Source organism: Macaca mulatta, chromosome 15 (genome assembly GCF_049350105.2).
Source record: "Macaca mulatta isolate MMU2019108-1 chromosome 15, T2T-MMU8v2.0, whole genome shotgun sequence".
Taxonomy (NCBI): domain Eukaryota; kingdom Metazoa; phylum Chordata; class Mammalia; order Primates; family Cercopithecidae; genus Macaca; species Macaca mulatta.
Window position 1 is genome coordinate 6,093,504 of NC_133420.1, and position 15,585 is coordinate 6,109,088.

At 58.0% G+C, this 15,585-nt stretch overlaps 1 protein-coding gene across 5 annotated transcripts; it reads left to right on the forward strand.

Moving 5' to 3' along the window:
- The first annotated feature begins 56 nt into the window (after positions 1 to 56).
- On the forward strand, positions 57 to 13,735 carry ENTR1 (endosome associated trafficking regulator 1). 5 transcript variants are annotated; one of them, XM_002799925.4, is made up of 10 exons: positions 57 to 287; positions 376 to 525; positions 1,562 to 1,630; positions 3,013 to 3,125; positions 3,396 to 3,812; positions 5,200 to 5,273; positions 5,982 to 6,093; positions 6,500 to 6,562; positions 7,068 to 7,207; positions 12,754 to 13,735. In XM_002799925.4, exons 1-10 carry the CDS (start codon positions 218 to 220, stop codon positions 12,851 to 12,853), a joined length of 1,308 nt encoding a protein of 435 aa, XP_002799971.3. In that variant the 5' UTR covers positions 57 to 217; the 3' UTR covers positions 12,854 to 13,735. The 5 variants fall into 5 exon arrangements, with proteins under 5 accessions (XP_002799971.3, XP_077823253.1, XP_002799970.1 ...); XM_077967127.1 differs by lacking the exon at positions 1,562 to 1,630 and having other exon boundaries at positions 12,695 to 13,735; XM_002799924.4 differs by lacking the exon at positions 1,562 to 1,630.
- The last annotated feature ends 1,850 nt before the right edge of the window (positions 13,736 to 15,585 follow it).

Below are 15,585 nucleotides of genomic sequence, written 5' to 3' on the forward strand. Positions count from 1 at the left end.
CCGCGGATTCCCCGCCCCCTTGGGCGACAACCCGAGGCGTTCCGGCGCGCGCTTCCGGTGCTCGGAGCGGAAGCAGCGGCGAGAGGCTCGGAGGAGCGGGGACGGCCAAGCGGCAGGCGACGGGGGCGGGCGACACGGACCGCGGCCCGGGCGGAGCCGGGGCCATGGAGCCGCCGCTGCCGGGCTAGGCAGGTCCTGCCCCGCCTGGCCCGCGGCGATGTCGGGCTACCCGCGCCGCCCGGGCGCCACCCCGCTGTCCCGAGTCCGGAGCCTCGCCATTCCCGACGGTGAGCGGGGCAGGGGCCGAGTCCAGCGGTTCAGGTGGGCGGCGGCCGCCCCGGCGCGCAGTAAAGTCGCTGTTGTCGTTGCTTCCAGCTCCAGCGTTCTATGAGCGCCGGTCTTGTCTCCCCCAGCTAGACTGTGAGCGCCCCCATGGCAGGGACCTGGACTCCCCCTTCTTCGGCATTCGGCCGGCCTTTATGTGCTATGTGCCCAGCCCGGTGCTGGCTTCCGTGGGAGACACAGGTGAGAGACGAGGGCGCCGGCCCCGGGGACGCCTCCAGTTCCCGCGCCACCTGTGGCACCTCCGCTGCCGCAAGAGCTCGTCCATTGACCCAACAATGAGCACCGCGCTCACTGCGTGCCAGGCACTCGGAATTCAAAGGCGGAGTCCCCTGCTAGGAGCTCACAGTCTGGTTGTGGGGAGACCTCCCCCCAGACAGTTCCAGTTCAGGATGGGTAGTGCCCAGGGAGCACAGGAGCCGGCCCGCTTTCCTCGTGGGGCTGAAGTGGGGGGGCCTTCACCCCAGTGGGCGGTGATTGGAAACGGAGCTGGAGCATTCCATCTGCCTCCACAGCCGGGCAGCGGCCAGATCTGGTTCATCCTCGTTCTACCCGAGCAGAAGTGCTGCTGGGTGCCCGGGGTGTGCGGGAGTGTTTGTGTGGCGCTGCCAGGGTCTGAGGACATTCGGGGGGTGTCACAAGACAAGAGGACACGCTCGCTCCGACTGGGCTTCAAAACCTACTGAGGAACCCCTTTCAGACCACAGATACCAGGGCCAGTCTGTGTGAGTCAGGCCATCTCCAGGGTCACAAGTCCGGGAGCTCGTGTTTTTTAAAGTTCTCTTGGCCCACCGGGCGCGGTGGCTCACGCCTGGAATCCCAGCACTTTGGGAGGCCGAGGCAGGTGGATCACGAGGTCAGGAGATTGAGACCATCCTGGCTAACATGGTGAAACCCTGTCTCTACTAAAAGATACAAAAAATTAGCCGGGCGTGGTGGTGGGCACCTGTATGTCCAGCTACTGGGGAGGCTGAGGCAGGAGAATGTCGTGAACCTGGGAGGCGGAGCTTGCAGTGAGCTGAGATTGCGCCACTGCACTCCAGCCTGGGCAACAGAGTGAGACTCCGTCTCAAAAAAAAAAAAAAAAAAGGTTCTCTAGAGGTTCTCTAGGCTGTGAGAACCACTGCAGTGGAGACTCCATGTGCAACAAAACCAAAACACAAATGTGAGGTCATAAAGACTTCCTGCCGTCATGGTGGGTGACATTGTTTCTTTGCAGATTTTGGCTATGAAAAGGGGAAATATTCTAAGCAGAGCCCGTCAGGAGCCCACGAGACACATTTTGGAGGTAGAGTAGTTCAGTCACCTTTTCTTCTTGTCTCCATCCAACACAGTGCCAGGCACGTGTCTGGTGGCAGGACTGTCGATATGACGGGCTACATGGTGTATCTGGAGCCCAAAAGAGCAGGTGGGGGTGGGATTTCAAGGGTTCAGTCTTGACCCTAGAGTAGGAGCGAGGTGCAAGGGCAGAAGAACCTGGGTGAGGGAACGTCAGGGAGTGGGGAAGTCCCACCTCAGGGGCTGGGGCCACAGGAGCCGGCATTACATGGGGCTCGCAGCTGGGAGGGCCAAGCGTGGCTGCTTAAGTCCCCGGAGGGTGGGAAAGCGGTGAGAGGGAGAAGAGAAAGGTGGGCGTTAGCTAGGTTACCTAAGTAGGAAAGTCGGGAAGAGGGTCAAAGAGCGCCGGATCCCCAGTTTTGCAGCACCTGAGGAACTTGTCGTTGCTGCTGCTGTTTGTTTTTTTGAGACGGAGTCTCACTCTGTCGCCCAGGCTGCGATCTCAGCTCACGGCAAGCTCCGCCTCCCGGGTTCTTGCCATTCTCCTGCCTCAGCCTCCTGAGTAGCTGGGACTACAGGGGCCCGCCACCAGGCCCGGCTAATTTTTTGTATTTTTAGTAGAGATGGGTTATCACCGTGTTAGCCGGGATGGTCTCAATCTCCTGACTTCGTGATCCGCCCGCCTCGGCCTCCCACAGTGCTGGGAGTACAGGAGTGAGCCACCGTGCCCGATCACCTGAGGAGCTTTGAGAGCTCCCAGCACAGGTTGACTTCACACCAGGGAACTGGGTGTGTGCAGTGGAGTGGCCTGGGTCGTTTTAAAGCTCCCCAGGGGAGTTTTAGTGGGCAGCACAGTGTGGGAGCAGGGGCCGAGGGGTGGAAGGAGAAGATTTCAAATGCAGACGCACGTCCGTGTCACTGCCCACTTTCAGCCACCTTCACGCTTTTTTTTGAGAGGGAGTCTCGCTCAGTTGCCCAGGCGGGAGTGCAGTGGTGCGATCTTGGCTCACTGCAAGCTCCGCCTCCCGGGTTCACACCATTCTCCTGCCTCAGCCTCCGGAGTAGCTGGGACTACAGGCGCCCGCCGCCACACCCGGCTAATTTTTTGCATTTTTAGTAGAGACGGGGTTTCACCGTGTTAGCCAGGATGGTCTCGATCTCCTGACCTCATGATTCACCTGCCTCGGCCTCCCAAAGTGCTGGGATTACAGGCGTGAGCCACCGTGCCCGGCCTCCTTCACGCTTCTTAGTGCCACCTGAGTCATGGTAGAATGACGAGCGTGGCTACCCGATCTCACATGTGGCCATGCTCCGGAAAGACAGGTGAACAGGAAGGTTCCCTTTCAGCGCTCTTCAGTAGACTTTATGCATCTGTGACGTCTGTTATTTCAGATGACAAATTTGAAGATCTCGAAGAGGCAAATCCATTCTCCTTTAAAGAGTTTCTGAAGACCAAGAACCTCGGCCTGTCAAAAGAGGACCCGGCCAGCAGGATTTATGCAAAGGTAAATCCACGGCATTGTGGGTGATGGCTCCGCGGGACGTTTCTGTTCTGGCCTCTGCGGCTTCCTTTGGAGGAGATTGTGCACGAGTGTGGCAGGGCAGGACAGGCATCAGTGCTGGGGAGCAGCTCTGGGCCCAGAAGCTGCTGGGCTCCTTCCAGTAGATGAGATTGGGCCTTTCTTCGTGTTCCGAGGCAGAACAGAGAGAAAGGAAGATGCACTCTGAGTCAGAAGCATGGCCTCCACTGTTTTTTGTCTTTTTTTTTTTTTCAGGAAGCCTCGAGGCATTCACTGGGACTTGACCACAACTCCCCACCCTCCCAAACCGGGGGGTATGGCCTGGAGTATCAGCAGCCATTTTTTGAGGACCCGACAGGGGCCGGTGACCTCCTGGATGAGGAGGAGGATGAGGACACTGGATGGAGTGGGGCCTACCTGCCGTCCGCCATCGAGCAGACTCACCCCGAGCGGGTCCGTGCCGGCACATCGCCCTGCAGCACATACCTTTCCTTTTTCTCCACCCCGTCGGAGCTGGCAGGGCCTGAGTCTCTGCCCCCATGGGCATTGAGTGACACTGATTCTCGCGTGTCTCCGGCCTCTCCGGCAGGGAGTCCTAGCGCAGACTTTGCGGCTCATGGAGAGTCTCTGGGAGACAGGCACCTGCGGACGCTGCAGATAAGTTACGAAGCAGTAAGTGAGCCTTGCGACGCCCTCTGGCACAGCACCTGTCCGAGCAGCCTCTCCCAGGGAGAACCTAGAGCTACCCTGCCTCCTGGGTGGCCTGGTTTGATTTCCAGGACGAGACGACTTGCGTAACAGCCTGCTATCCACTTTCCCTTTGACTTTGCCTCTGGTTACACGTGTGAATAGAACCGGCTAAAGAGGACTGGTGAGCTAGAAGCTGTGAATTGGATGCAGTTGGGCACTTAAAGGGCTGTACCCTCAGGAAAGGCTGGCTGCAGTCGTCAGCTCAGGGACATCTTGCTAAGTAGTCTAAGAGGAGGAAAATTTTTTACAAAATTATAATCACCTAAAAGGTTGTAAGATGTGAGTAAAAAAAAATTTTTTTTAGCCGGGCGCAGTGGCTCACGCCTGTAATCTTAGCACTTTGGGAGACTGAAGCAGGTGGATCACGAGGTCAGGAGTTCGAGACCAGCCTGGCCAACATGGTGAAACCCCTGTCTCTACTAAAAATACAAAAATTAGGCTGAGCGTGGTGACTCCAGCCTAGGTGACAAAAGCGAAACTCCGTTTCAAAAAAAAAGAAAAGCCGGGCGCGGTGGCTCACGCCTGTAATCCCAGCACTTTGGGAGGCCGAGGCGGGCGGATCACAAGGTCAGGAGATCGAGACCACGGTGAAACCCCGTCTCTACTAAAAATACAAAAAATTAGCCGGGCGCGGTTGTGGGCGCCTGTAGTCCCAGCTACTCGGGAGGCTGAGGCAGGAGAATGGCGTGAACCCGGGAGGCGGAGCTTGCAGTGAGCCGAGATCGTGCCACTGCACTCCAGCCTGGGCGACAGAGCGAGACTCCGTCTCAAAAAAAAAAAAAAAAAAAAAAAAAAAAAAAAGAAAAAATTTTTGTTTTTTCCTGAGACAGTGTCTCACTGTGTTGCTCACGCTGGAGTGCAGTGGCATGATCTCGGCTCACTGCAACCTCTGCCTCCCGAGTTCAAGTGATTCTCCTGCTTCAGCCACCCAAGTAGTTGGGACTGCAGGTGCCTGCCACCACTCCTGGCTAATTTTTGTATTTTTAGTAGAGACGAGGGCACCATGTTGGCCAGGCTGGTCTCAAACTGCTGACCTCAGGTGATCCACCCGCGTCGGCCTCCCAAAGTGCTGGGATTACAGGCGTGAGCCACTGCCCCGGCCTCTGAGTAAAATTAACTGGCATCTGTGACCACAGGTCTTTGAAAAGTGCCGGCCTCCGTGGTCTTCCTCTGTAGTGCGCTGCAGGTGGACGCTGCACTGACCCAGCCATCTCTGCTTATCAGGAGGCTCTAGAGCCAGACCGCAGAAGCGCACACCCTTTTGAGCGAGACATGCTGACTTTCTAATGAGGATGTTCTCTCTCCACAGCTGAAAGATGAAAATTCTAAGCTGAGAAGAAAGCTGAATGAGGTTCAGAGCTTCTCTGAAGCTCAAACAGAAATGTATGTAAGCTTTCAGTTAGGAATGCAATCCACAACATCTAACACAGAGGGAAATCCGTTTTTAAATGATAATGAAGTAATCAGAGTCGAACCAGATCTGGGTTTTATTGTATATAAATGTTCAGCATCCAACACATTTCTGTGTTGTGCATAAAAGTTTATTTTGAGACAGGGTCTTGCTGTGTCACCCAGGCTCGAGTGCAGTGGCACAATCATGGCTCACTGCCGCCTTGACCTGCTTGGCTCCGGTGATCCTCCCGTCTCAGCCTCTTGAGTAACTGAGACTACAGGTGTTTGCCACTGCACCTGGCTAATTTTTAAATTTTATTTTTGTAGAGACAGGGTCTCACTGTGTTGCCCGGGCTTGTCTCAAACTCCTCGGCTCAAGGAATCCTCTCGCTTCAAGCTCCTAAAGTGTTGGGATTATAGGCGTGAGCCACGGCGTCTGGCGAAGGTTTATTTTAAACTTTAGACAAAAAGCCACCAGATTCCTTGTTGGAGCAGCAGTGCTGTGAGAGCCCCTCCCTGCACGCCTGCCTGGTAGCCGGCTGCAGGTCTAGACCTGAGGCTGCTGCCGCCGCCCCACTGTGCTTGAGGCCCATTCCGTCACAGGCTCTTAGCGGGTTTTATCTGGCTCATGAGGTATCTTTCTGTAGTCCTCTTAAAAGTAGCCACAGAAATTAACAACTCGGATTTTTCTTTAACAAGGGTGAGGACACTTGAGCGGAAATTAGAAGCAAAAATGATCAAGGAGGAGAGCGACTACCACGACTTGGAGTCGGTGGTTCAGCAGGTGGAGCAGAACCTGGAGCTGATGACCGTATGGGTTTCTTTCTTTCAGTCGGATGAGCTGGGTGGGGCAGGAGCGCTCCTGAGAAAGTGCGGCTGCCTTCAGCAGCTGCTACAGCTTGCCCTTGGGAGCAGGGCCATGTGGCTCTCTGGGACCAGTGTCCCTTGACATCGCTGTCTCCCTGTGCCTGGGGATAGCTGGCCCATGAGGCCGTCTATGGGGAGTGGGGGCAAACCAGAGCACAACCGCTGCACGGTGAGCCCTTCCCATGCATGGTCTGAGATTGGAGGTGGGACTGGGTGGGGCACAGGGGCTGTGAAGGGCCACAGCCAGGTTGGGTGACCTCCTGCTCCCTGCGTTGAGGCCCGTGTCCGGTATTAATGTGAGGACATCAGTGATGCTTTTTGTGGGGTTTTTTTTTTTTTTTTGGTAACAGAAACGGGCTGTAAAGGCAGAAAACCACGTCGTGAAACTGAAACAGGAAATCAGTTTGCTCCAGGTAATTAAAGGAAAGGCCTTCAGTGTTTTTTTTGATTTGTGGAATCACATAGAATCAGTTTGCTCCAGGTAATTAAAGAAAGGACTTCAGTGTTTTCCTTTGATCTGTGGAGTCACATAGATAATGAATTCAAGCAGACGGAGATAAAAGACTCTGCTGGGGTTTCCCCTGGGCCCAAGCAGAGAAAGGACTTCAAATGGGGACAGCACCTGCTTCCTGTCGGGGCCTGAAGCAGAGGGAGGCCCTGGAGTTCTGTTGGGACTTTGGGGTCTGGCATGGGGCGTCCACTTGGGAGTCCCTGTTTCCATAGAGCTAGGTGCTAGGCATATACTGGAGTGAAGGGGAAGCCGTTAAGCCCCCAGTCCCAGAGGCGAGCCCCTAGTTAGGCCAGAGCACCCGTCCTGAGTGCCAGGCCCCCACGGGTAAGTCCTCGCCTCGCTGGGGGGTGACTTTTATCCGGATTGCCTCGAAGCTGCTCTCTCCTTAGCCATAACCGTCCCCCCAGGCGCAGGTCTCCAACTTCCAGCGAGAGAATGAAGCCCTGCGGTGCGGCCAGGGCGCCAGCCTGACTGTGGTGAAGCAGAACGCCGACGTGGCCTTGCAGAACCTCCGGGTGGTCATGAACGGCGCACAGGCTTCTATTAAGTGAGTGCCTGGGAGGCACTGGGAAGCCTGGCAGGGAAAGGGGTGAGATTGGAGTGGTCGTCAGTGATACTGGGTGGGGGCCCAGGCTGACAGCACTGTGGCTGGAGGACCAGGGAGCCGCAGGGAGGGACGCGTGCTCAGTGGTCCCGATAGCTCTCTGGGTCACTTTGTGGACAGACCACAGGCTTTCTAACCCACCTTGTAGTGTCTGATCGGCCCACCTGGGAGGTGCAGACAGCCCCACCACCTGTGGACACTAAAGCTCTGAATAAAGGAAATAGTGGTAGTTTCCCTCCTGGTGAAAAAGCAAATTCCCAGAAGGCCCTTACTACTGTGCCTGGCTGGGGACATGCCAGCCACCATCACTGTGACAGTGGTGAGTGTCTGCCGCCCACTGGGCTGAGCTCTGCAGGGCGGTTTTGGCCCCCCAGAGCACTCCCTGTGTATAAGGGAGCCGTCTCCTGTGAAGTCAGGTATGGGTCTCCTCGAAGAGGAGCTAGGAGTGGAAAACGTGGTTCTCCCTTGAGCGCCTCCCTTTCTCCCAGGAATCCTGTCCCTTTCTGCCCCCAAACCCCACCGCTTTCTCCCTGGAACCCCTCCCCTTTCTCCCCCAGAACCCTGTCCCTTTCTCCCTGGAACCCCTCCCCTTTCTCCCCCAGAACCCTGTCCCTTTCTCCCCCAGAACCGTGTCCCTTTCTCCCCCAGAACCGTGTCCCTTTCTCCCCCAGAACCCTGTCCCTTTCTCCCCCAGAACCCTGTCCCTTTCTCCCCCAGAACCCTGTCCCTTTCTCCCCCAGAACCCTGTCCCTTTCTCCCCCAGAACCGTGTCCCTTTCTCCCCCAGACCCTGTCCCTTTCTCCCCCAGAACCGTGTCCCTTTCTCCCCCAGAACCCTGTCCCTTTCTCCCCCAGACCCTGTCCCTTTCTCCCCCAGACCCTGTCCCTTTCTCCCCCAGAACCGTGTCCCTTTCTCCCCCAGAACCCTGTCCCTTTCTCCCCCAGACCCTGTCCCTTTCTCCCCCAGAACCGTGTCCCTTTCTCCCCCTGAACCCCGTCCCTTTCTCCCCCAGAACCGTGTCCCTTTCTCCCCCAGAACCGTGTCCCTTTCTCCCCCAGAACCGTGTCCCTTTCTCCCCCAGAACCGTGTCCCTTTCTCCCCCAGAACCGTGTCCCTTTCTCCCCCAGACCGTGTCCCTTTCTCCCCCAGACCCTGTCCCTTTCTCCCCCAGAACCGTGTCCCTTTCTCCCCCTGAACCCTGTCCCTTTCTCCCCCTGAACCGTGTCCCTTTCTCCCCCTGAACCCTGTCCCTTTCTCCCCCTGAACCGTGTCCCTTTCTCCCCCTGAACCGTGTCCCTTTCTCCCCCAGAACCCCGTCCCTTTCTCCCCCTGAACCGTGTCCCTTTCCCCCCTGAACCCTGTCCCTTTCTCCCCCAGAACCCTGTCCCTTTCTCCCCCAGAACCGTGTCCCTTTCTCCCCCAGAACCCTGTCCCTTTCTCCCCCAGAACCCTGTCCCTTTCTCCCCCAGAACCGTGTCCCTTTCTCCCCCAGAACCGTGTCCCTTTCTCCCCCAGAACTGTCCCTTTCTCCCCCAGACCATGTCCCTTTCTCCCCCAGAACCGTGTCCCTTTCTCCCCCTGAACCCCGTCCCTTTCTCCCCCAGAACCGTGTCCCTTTCTCCCCCTGAACCCTGTCCCTTTCTCCCCCTGTACCGTGTCCCTTTCTCCCCCAGAACCCTGTCCCTTTCTCCCCCAGACCCTGTCCCTTTCTCCCCCAGAACCGTGTCCCTTTCTCCCCCAGAACCCTGTCCCTTTCTCCCCCAGAACCGTGTCCCTTTCTCCCCCAGAACCCCGTCCCTTTCTCCCCCAGAACCCCGTCCCTTTCTCCCCCAGAACCCCGTCCCTTTCTCCCCCTGAACCCCGTCCCTTTCTCCCCCTGAACCCCGTCCCTTTCTCCCCCTGAACCCCGTCCCTTTCTCCCCCAGAACCGTGTCCCTTTCTCCCCCAGAACCGTGTCCCTTTCTCCCCCAGAACCTGTCCCTTTCTCCCCCAGATCCTGTCCCTTACTCCCCCAGAACCGTGTCCCTTTCTCCCCCAGAACCGTGTCCCTTTCTCCCCCAGAACCGTGTCCCTTTCTCCCCCAGACCCTGTCCCTTTCTCCCCCAGACCCTGTCCCTTTCTCCCCCAGACCCTGTCCCTTTCTCCCCCAGACCCTGTCCCTTTCTCCCCCAGACCCTGTCCCTTTCTCCCCCAGAACCGTGTCCCTTTCTCCCCCAGAACCGTGTCCCTTTCTCCCCCAGAACCCTGTCCCTTTCTCCCCCAGAACCCTGTCCCTTTCTCCCCCAGAACCCCGTCCCTTTCTCCCCCTGAACCGTGTCCCTTTCTCCCCCTGAACCGTGTCCCTTTCTCCCCCAGAACCGTGTCCCTTTCTCCCCCTGAACCCCGTCCCTTTCTCCCCCTGAACCCTGTCCCTTTCTCCCCCTGTACCCTGTCCCTTTCTCCCCCAGAACCGTGTCCCTTTCTCCCCCAGACCCTGTCCCTTTCTCCCCCAGAACCGTGTCCCTTTCTCCCCCAGAACCCTGTCCCTTTCTCCCCCAGAACCGTGTCCCTTTCTCCCCCTGAACCGTGTCCCTTTCTCCCCCAGACCCTGTCCCTTTCTCCCCAGAACCGTGTCCCTTTCTCCCCAGAACCCCGTCCCTTTCTCCCCCTGAACCCCGTCCCTTTCTCCCCCTGAACCGTGTCCCTTTCTCCCCCAGAACCCTGTCCCTTTCTCCCCCAGAACCCTGTCCCTTTCTCCCCCAGACCCTGTCCCTTTCTCCCCCAGACCCTGTCCCTTTCTCCCCCAGAACCGTGTCCCTTTCTCCCCCTGAACCCTGTCCCTTTCTCCCCCTGAACCCTGTCCCTTTCTCCCCCAGAACCCTGTCCCTTTCTCCCCCAGAACCCTGTCCCTTTCTCCCCCAGAACCGTGTCCCTTTCTCCCCCAGACCCTGTCCCTTTCTCCCCCAGACCCTGTCCCTTTCTCCCCCAGAACCGTGTCCCTTTCTCCCCCAGAACCGTGTCCCTTTCTCCCCCAGACCCTGTCCCTTTCTCCCCCAGACCCTGTCCCTTTCTCCCCCAGAACCGTGTCCCTTTCTCCCCCAGAACCGTGTCCCTTTCTCCCCCAGACCCTGTCCCTTTCTCCCCCAGACCCTGTCCCTTTCTCCCCCAGAACCGTGTCCCTTTCTCCCCCAGAACCGTGTCCCTTTCTCCCCCAGAACCGTGTCCCTTTCTCCCCCTGAACCCCGTCCCTTTCTCCCCCAGAACCGTGTCCCTTTCTCCCCCAGACCCTGTCCCTTTCTCCCCCAGAACCGTGTCCCTTTCTCCCCCAGAACCGTGTCCCTTTCTCCCCCTGAACCCCGTCCCTTTCTCCCCCAGAACCGTGTCCCTTTCTCCCCCAGAACCGTGTCCCTTTCTCCCCCAGAACCGTGTCCCTTTCTCCCCCAGAACCTGTCCCTTTCTCCCCCAGAACCGTGTCCCTTTCTCCCCCAGAACCCTGTCCCTTTCTCCCCCAGAACCCTGTCCCTTTCTCCCCCTGAACCCTGTCCCTTTCTCCCCCTGAACCGTGTCCCTTTCTCCCCCTGAACCGTGTCCCTTTCTCCCCCTGAACCCCGTCCCTTTCTCCCCCAGAACCGTGTCCCTTTCTCCCCCAGAACCGTGTCCCTTTCTCCCCCAGAACCGTGTCCCTTTCTCCCCCAGAACCGTGTCCCTTTCTCCCCCAGACCCTGTCCCTTTCTCCCCCAGAACCGTGTCCCTTTCTCCCCCAGAACCGTGTCCCTTTCTCCCCCAGAACCGTGTCCCTTTCTCCCCCAGAACCCTGTCCCTTTCTCCCCCAGAACCCTGTCCCTTTCTCCCCCAGAACCCTGTCCCTTTCTCCCCCTGAACCCTGTCCCTTTCTCCCCCAGAACCGTGTCCCTTTCTCCCCCAGAACCGTGTCCCTTTCTCCCCCAGATCCTGTCCCTTTCTCCCCCAGAACCGTGTCCCTTTCTCCCCCAGAACCGTGTCCCTTTCTCCCCCAGACCCTGTCCCTTTCTCCCCCAGAACCGTGTCCCTTTCTCCCCCAGAACCGTGTCCCTTTCTCCCCCAGACCCTGTCCCTTACTCTCCCAGAACCGTGTCCCTTTCTCCCCCAGACCCTGTCCCTTTCTCCCCCAGAACCGTGTCCCTTTCTCCCCCAGAACCGTGTCCCTTTCTCCCCCAGACCCTGTCCCTTACTCTCCCAGAACCGTGTCCCTTTCTCCCCCTGAACCCCGTCCCTTTCTCCCCCAGAACCGTGTCCCTTTCTCCCCCAGAACCGTGTCCCTTTCTCCCCAGAACCGTGTCCCTTTCTCCCCCAGAACCGTGTCCCTTTCTCCCCCAGAACCGTGTCCCTTTCTCCCCCAGAACCGTGTCCCTTTCTCCCCCAGACCCTGTCCCTTTCTCCCCCAGACCCTGTCCCTTTCTCCCCCAGAACCGTGTCCCTTTCTCCCCCAGACCCTGTCCCTTTCTCCCCCAGACCCTGTCCCTTTCTCCCCCAGAACCGTGTCCCTTTCTCCCCCAGAACCGTGTCCCTTTCTCTCCCAGAACCGTGTCCCTTTCTCCCCCAGAACCGTGTCCCTTTCTCCCCCAGAACCGTGTCCCTTTCTCCCCCAGAACCGTGTCCCTTTCTCCCCCAGAACCGTGTCCCTTTCTCCCCCAGACCCTGTCCCTTTCTCCCCCAGAACCGTGTCCCTTTCTCCCCCAGAACCGTGTCCCTTTCTCCCCCAGAACCGTGTCCCTTTCTCCCCCAGAACCCTGTCGCTTTCTCCCCCAGAATCCTGTCCCTTTCTCCCCCAGAACCGTGTCCCTTTCTCCCCCAGAACCGTGTCCCTTTCTCCCCCAGATCCTGTCCCTTTCTCTCCCAGAACCCTGTCCCTTTCTCCCCCAGAACCCTGTCCCTTTCTCCCCCAGACCCTGTCCCTTTCTCCCCCAGAACCGTGTCCCTTTCTCCCCCAGAACCCTGTCGCTTTCTCCCCCCCGCCCCCCGGCAAACCCCACCCCTTTCTCCCTGGGACCTCTTCCGTTTCTCCCCCACAGAACTCTGTCCCTTTCTCCCTGGAACTCCTCACCTTTCTCCCCCCAGAACCCCTCCCTGTTCTACCCTTCCCCTGTGGAATGAGGCCTTCCCCCACCATGGAAACCCTCCCCATTCTTCCCCCTGGAATCCCTCCCCTTCCTTCCCCACCCTCCCCAGAATCCCTCCCCTCTCTCCCCCTCAGAACCTCCCCCCTTTTTCCCCATACCAATCCTTCCCCTTTTTCCCCCCCACCCCCGCCATGGAAACCCTCCCCATTCTTCCCCCTGCAGACCCGCCCCTTCCTCCCACGCAGAACCTCTCCCCTTCCCCCACCCCTTGGAACCCCTCCCCGTTCTCCCCGACCTCCCCTGTGGAACCCCCCGTTTCTTCCCCTCCAGCCCCTCCCCTTTCTCCCCCCAGAGCCCCATTGCTGCCGAGTAGCTGCTGCCGCCCATCCTGGTATCCGTGCTTGCTTTCAGGCAACTGGTTTCCGGAGCTGAGACACTGAATCTCGTTGCTGAAATCCTTAAATCTATAGACAGAATTTCTGAAATTAAAGATGAGGAGGAAGACTCCTGAGGACCCCTGGGTGTTTTCAGCATGAAGCTCCGCGTATGCCCTGAGATCACCACCGCTTGATCTGAATGTGCAGTTGTGTCCTTAAATACGCAGTCTTCACCCAGAGTAAAGTGTTTATCGCAAGAGTCCAGTGTCGTGCCCTCAGCCAGTTCTTGGCCACCGCAATGGGAGCAGCCCTGGCCGAGCTGCCCCCGTGGTTTCTATGCAGCCCTTCGTGGCGAAATTCCTGCGGTGTTTACAGATTCTGATGAGCTCTTGGAAGACACTGTCATGAAAGCCAGCGATTTTAAGAAAAAGAGCGGTTCTGGAATCAGTGTTTTCCAATCCCATCCCAGAACATCAGTTGTAAGATAAGTACAATTGATTGTCCTTGCTTTCGTAAGTAGAACAAACACTAAATGCGCCTCTGAGGTGGCCACCCTGGGCAGGGACCTGTGCCTTCCGCCGACACTCAGGGCTCCCTCTGGCTCCCGGGTCACTCTGGTGGCCCCAGTGGCTGGTCCCTGTGGTCATGGCCCGAGTGCGGAGGGGCCACTGCATGGCTGCTGCTGTCCTCCCCAAGGACCCACGGGGACCGTGGCCACACATTCCGTGCTGTGAAGCTGTCCAGATGCGCCGCTTTGGCTGGGGGTTCTAGTGGATGTTTCAAGTAGCATTTTGTACAATGCAGTTTAGAATTCAGGAATTTCAAGTATGTGCAGAGCCCGCCCGCCCGGGTGTGTGAGGTCCTAGCTGCCTTTCTGACGGCCTCCCGCAGAGGGAAGTTGATGAACACTAAATGCCTTTTTGACTTTTTTCCTATAGAATTTTTTTTAAACTTTCTTTTTTCCTCCTGTTCCAAATGATAGTTTTTTTATTTAATAAATTCTGCAGTTGACCGCACTGTCTCTTCTCTGCTGACTTAGCTGGTCCTTGGAGAACATCGTGGCCTTCCACACCTCACTTGCTCTTGCCCTAACTGGTGCCTTGTGCTGGCAGGTTCTCGTCAGGTCCTCAGCCCTCAGGGTCAGGGGCAGACTCAGACCACTGCTGCCTGGGCCTGACCACAGGGACCCATGCATGATGGACGTGTGAGTCATGCAGCTGCACATCTCAGAGCTGGACAGACCGGATTCTAGCGTTGGATCATCCTTGCAGATCACGTGGCTGAATTTTTCAAACAAGGTGTCTGAACCGCTAGACCCCTCGTCTTAGCTACAGGCGAAAGCCAGAGCTTTCCAGCAGCCACTGTGGAGGGCCCTGCTGCCTGGCCCCGTGCACCTCCCACTTCTGCCGGTTGGTGAAAGCAGGCTCTGGATTCTGCTAGCAGAGCTGACTTGAGACAGCGTGCTGTGGTTGGAAAGTGCCGGAATGAGGTTCTGAGTGTGCAGGCAGCTCAGGGAGCCCTGTAGCAGCAGGATGGGGACATCCTGCAAGGATGCCTCAGGCCACAGACCTTCCCTGAGGCCCTTCGGGGGAGAGCGTTTTATGGGTTGGGAGTCACAAAGGCCAGATGGCCAGGCAGGTCCCATCCACCAGATGCATGTGAAGCAGGGTGGTCCCCGGCCCTCATGCCAGTGGCTCATGGAGCAGATGGGGCCCAGGGAAGCGCGGTGGGGATGGGCATGTGGGTTTTGCACACCCCTCTCTTTTGTTGTCTGTGTTTAAAGTGTTTAATAGAAGTTTAAAAATGCAACTTATAGGCTGGGCGCGGTGGCTCACGCCTGTAATCCCAGCACTTTGGGAGCCGAGGCGGGCGGATCACAAGGTCAGAAGATGGAGACCATCCTGGCTAACACGGAGAAACCCCGTCTCTATCAAAAATATAAAAAATTAGCCGGACGTGGTGGCAGGCACCTGTATGCCCAGCTACTCGGGAGGCTGAGGCAGGAGAATGGCGTGAACCTTGGAGGCGGAGCTTGCAGTGAGCTGAGATCGCACCACTGTACTCCAGCCTGGGCGAAAGGGTGAGACTTCCGTCTCAAAAAAAAAAAAAAAAAAATACAACTTGCCTGCCTCTGCCTCCGGATTTCGAGCCCCGCTCAGGCAGGTCACCACGACACAAGGACTGGAACAAGGCGCTCGAGGAGCCCACAGCCGCCCGGTTCCATCCCCTCCATCTGTTTCTTGCCAATCCCTAGCTCCCAGCCTGGCCTCACCGGCGCCTAGCCCTTTGCCAGCAAAAGCCCACCTCCTGGGCAGACGGGGCAAACCCCCTTTATAGTTCTCCAGCTGGTGCCCCCAGCCCTCCACAGGCTGGAGTGGAGGCCCCCTCAACTGGCTGGACCCAGGATGTCTGCAGCACCTCTGGTGCTTACAAGCTCTCAGGAACTGTAGGCCCCTGCCCAGCTCCCGGCTGAGTTAGCCCTGGCACGTTCCTGAAGGAATGAATACCCACTTAGGGGAGGTCCCCGGGGCAGTTCTCAAGGCCAGGACAGCCTAGAGGGCCCAGAGGGCGGGTACAGGTGACCAGGGAAGCAAGTTCTGCGTGGTGTGGGCCCCCACCCTCTGGCCTCAGTCTCCTGCACATGCCTGGAGCTCGGCCTGGCCTGGGCGGTCCTGAGCACGCAGGGCAGGCTCGGGAAAAGCCCTTCACGTAGACTTTCTCATCCGCTGCTTAACCAAACCCCAGGATGTCCGTTAACAGAGGATGAAACAGGCACAGAGAGGTCCAGCGGTGGCCACCGAAGGTCACGGCCAGTGAGGGCCGGTTTTCCGGGTCGTGACCAGGTGGCCGGGTGCCTGTCCTCGCC

What these genes read in the sequence shown, in the direction of transcription:
- ENTR1 (XM_002799925.4), top strand. Translation starts at nt 218, where the DNA reads ATGTCGGGCTACCCGCGCCGCCCGGGCGCCACCCCGCTGTCCCGAGTC. An exon ending in GAGCCTCGCCATTCCCGACG is followed by an intron (nt 288 to 375) that starts GTGAGCGGGGCA and finishes CGTTGCTTCCAG; the next exon opens with CTCCAGCGTTCTATGAGCGC. An exon ending in AGAACCTGGAGCTGATGACC is followed by an intron (nt 6,094 to 6,499) that starts GTATGGGTTTCT and finishes TTTTGGTAACAG; the next exon opens with AAACGGGCTGTAAAGGCAGA.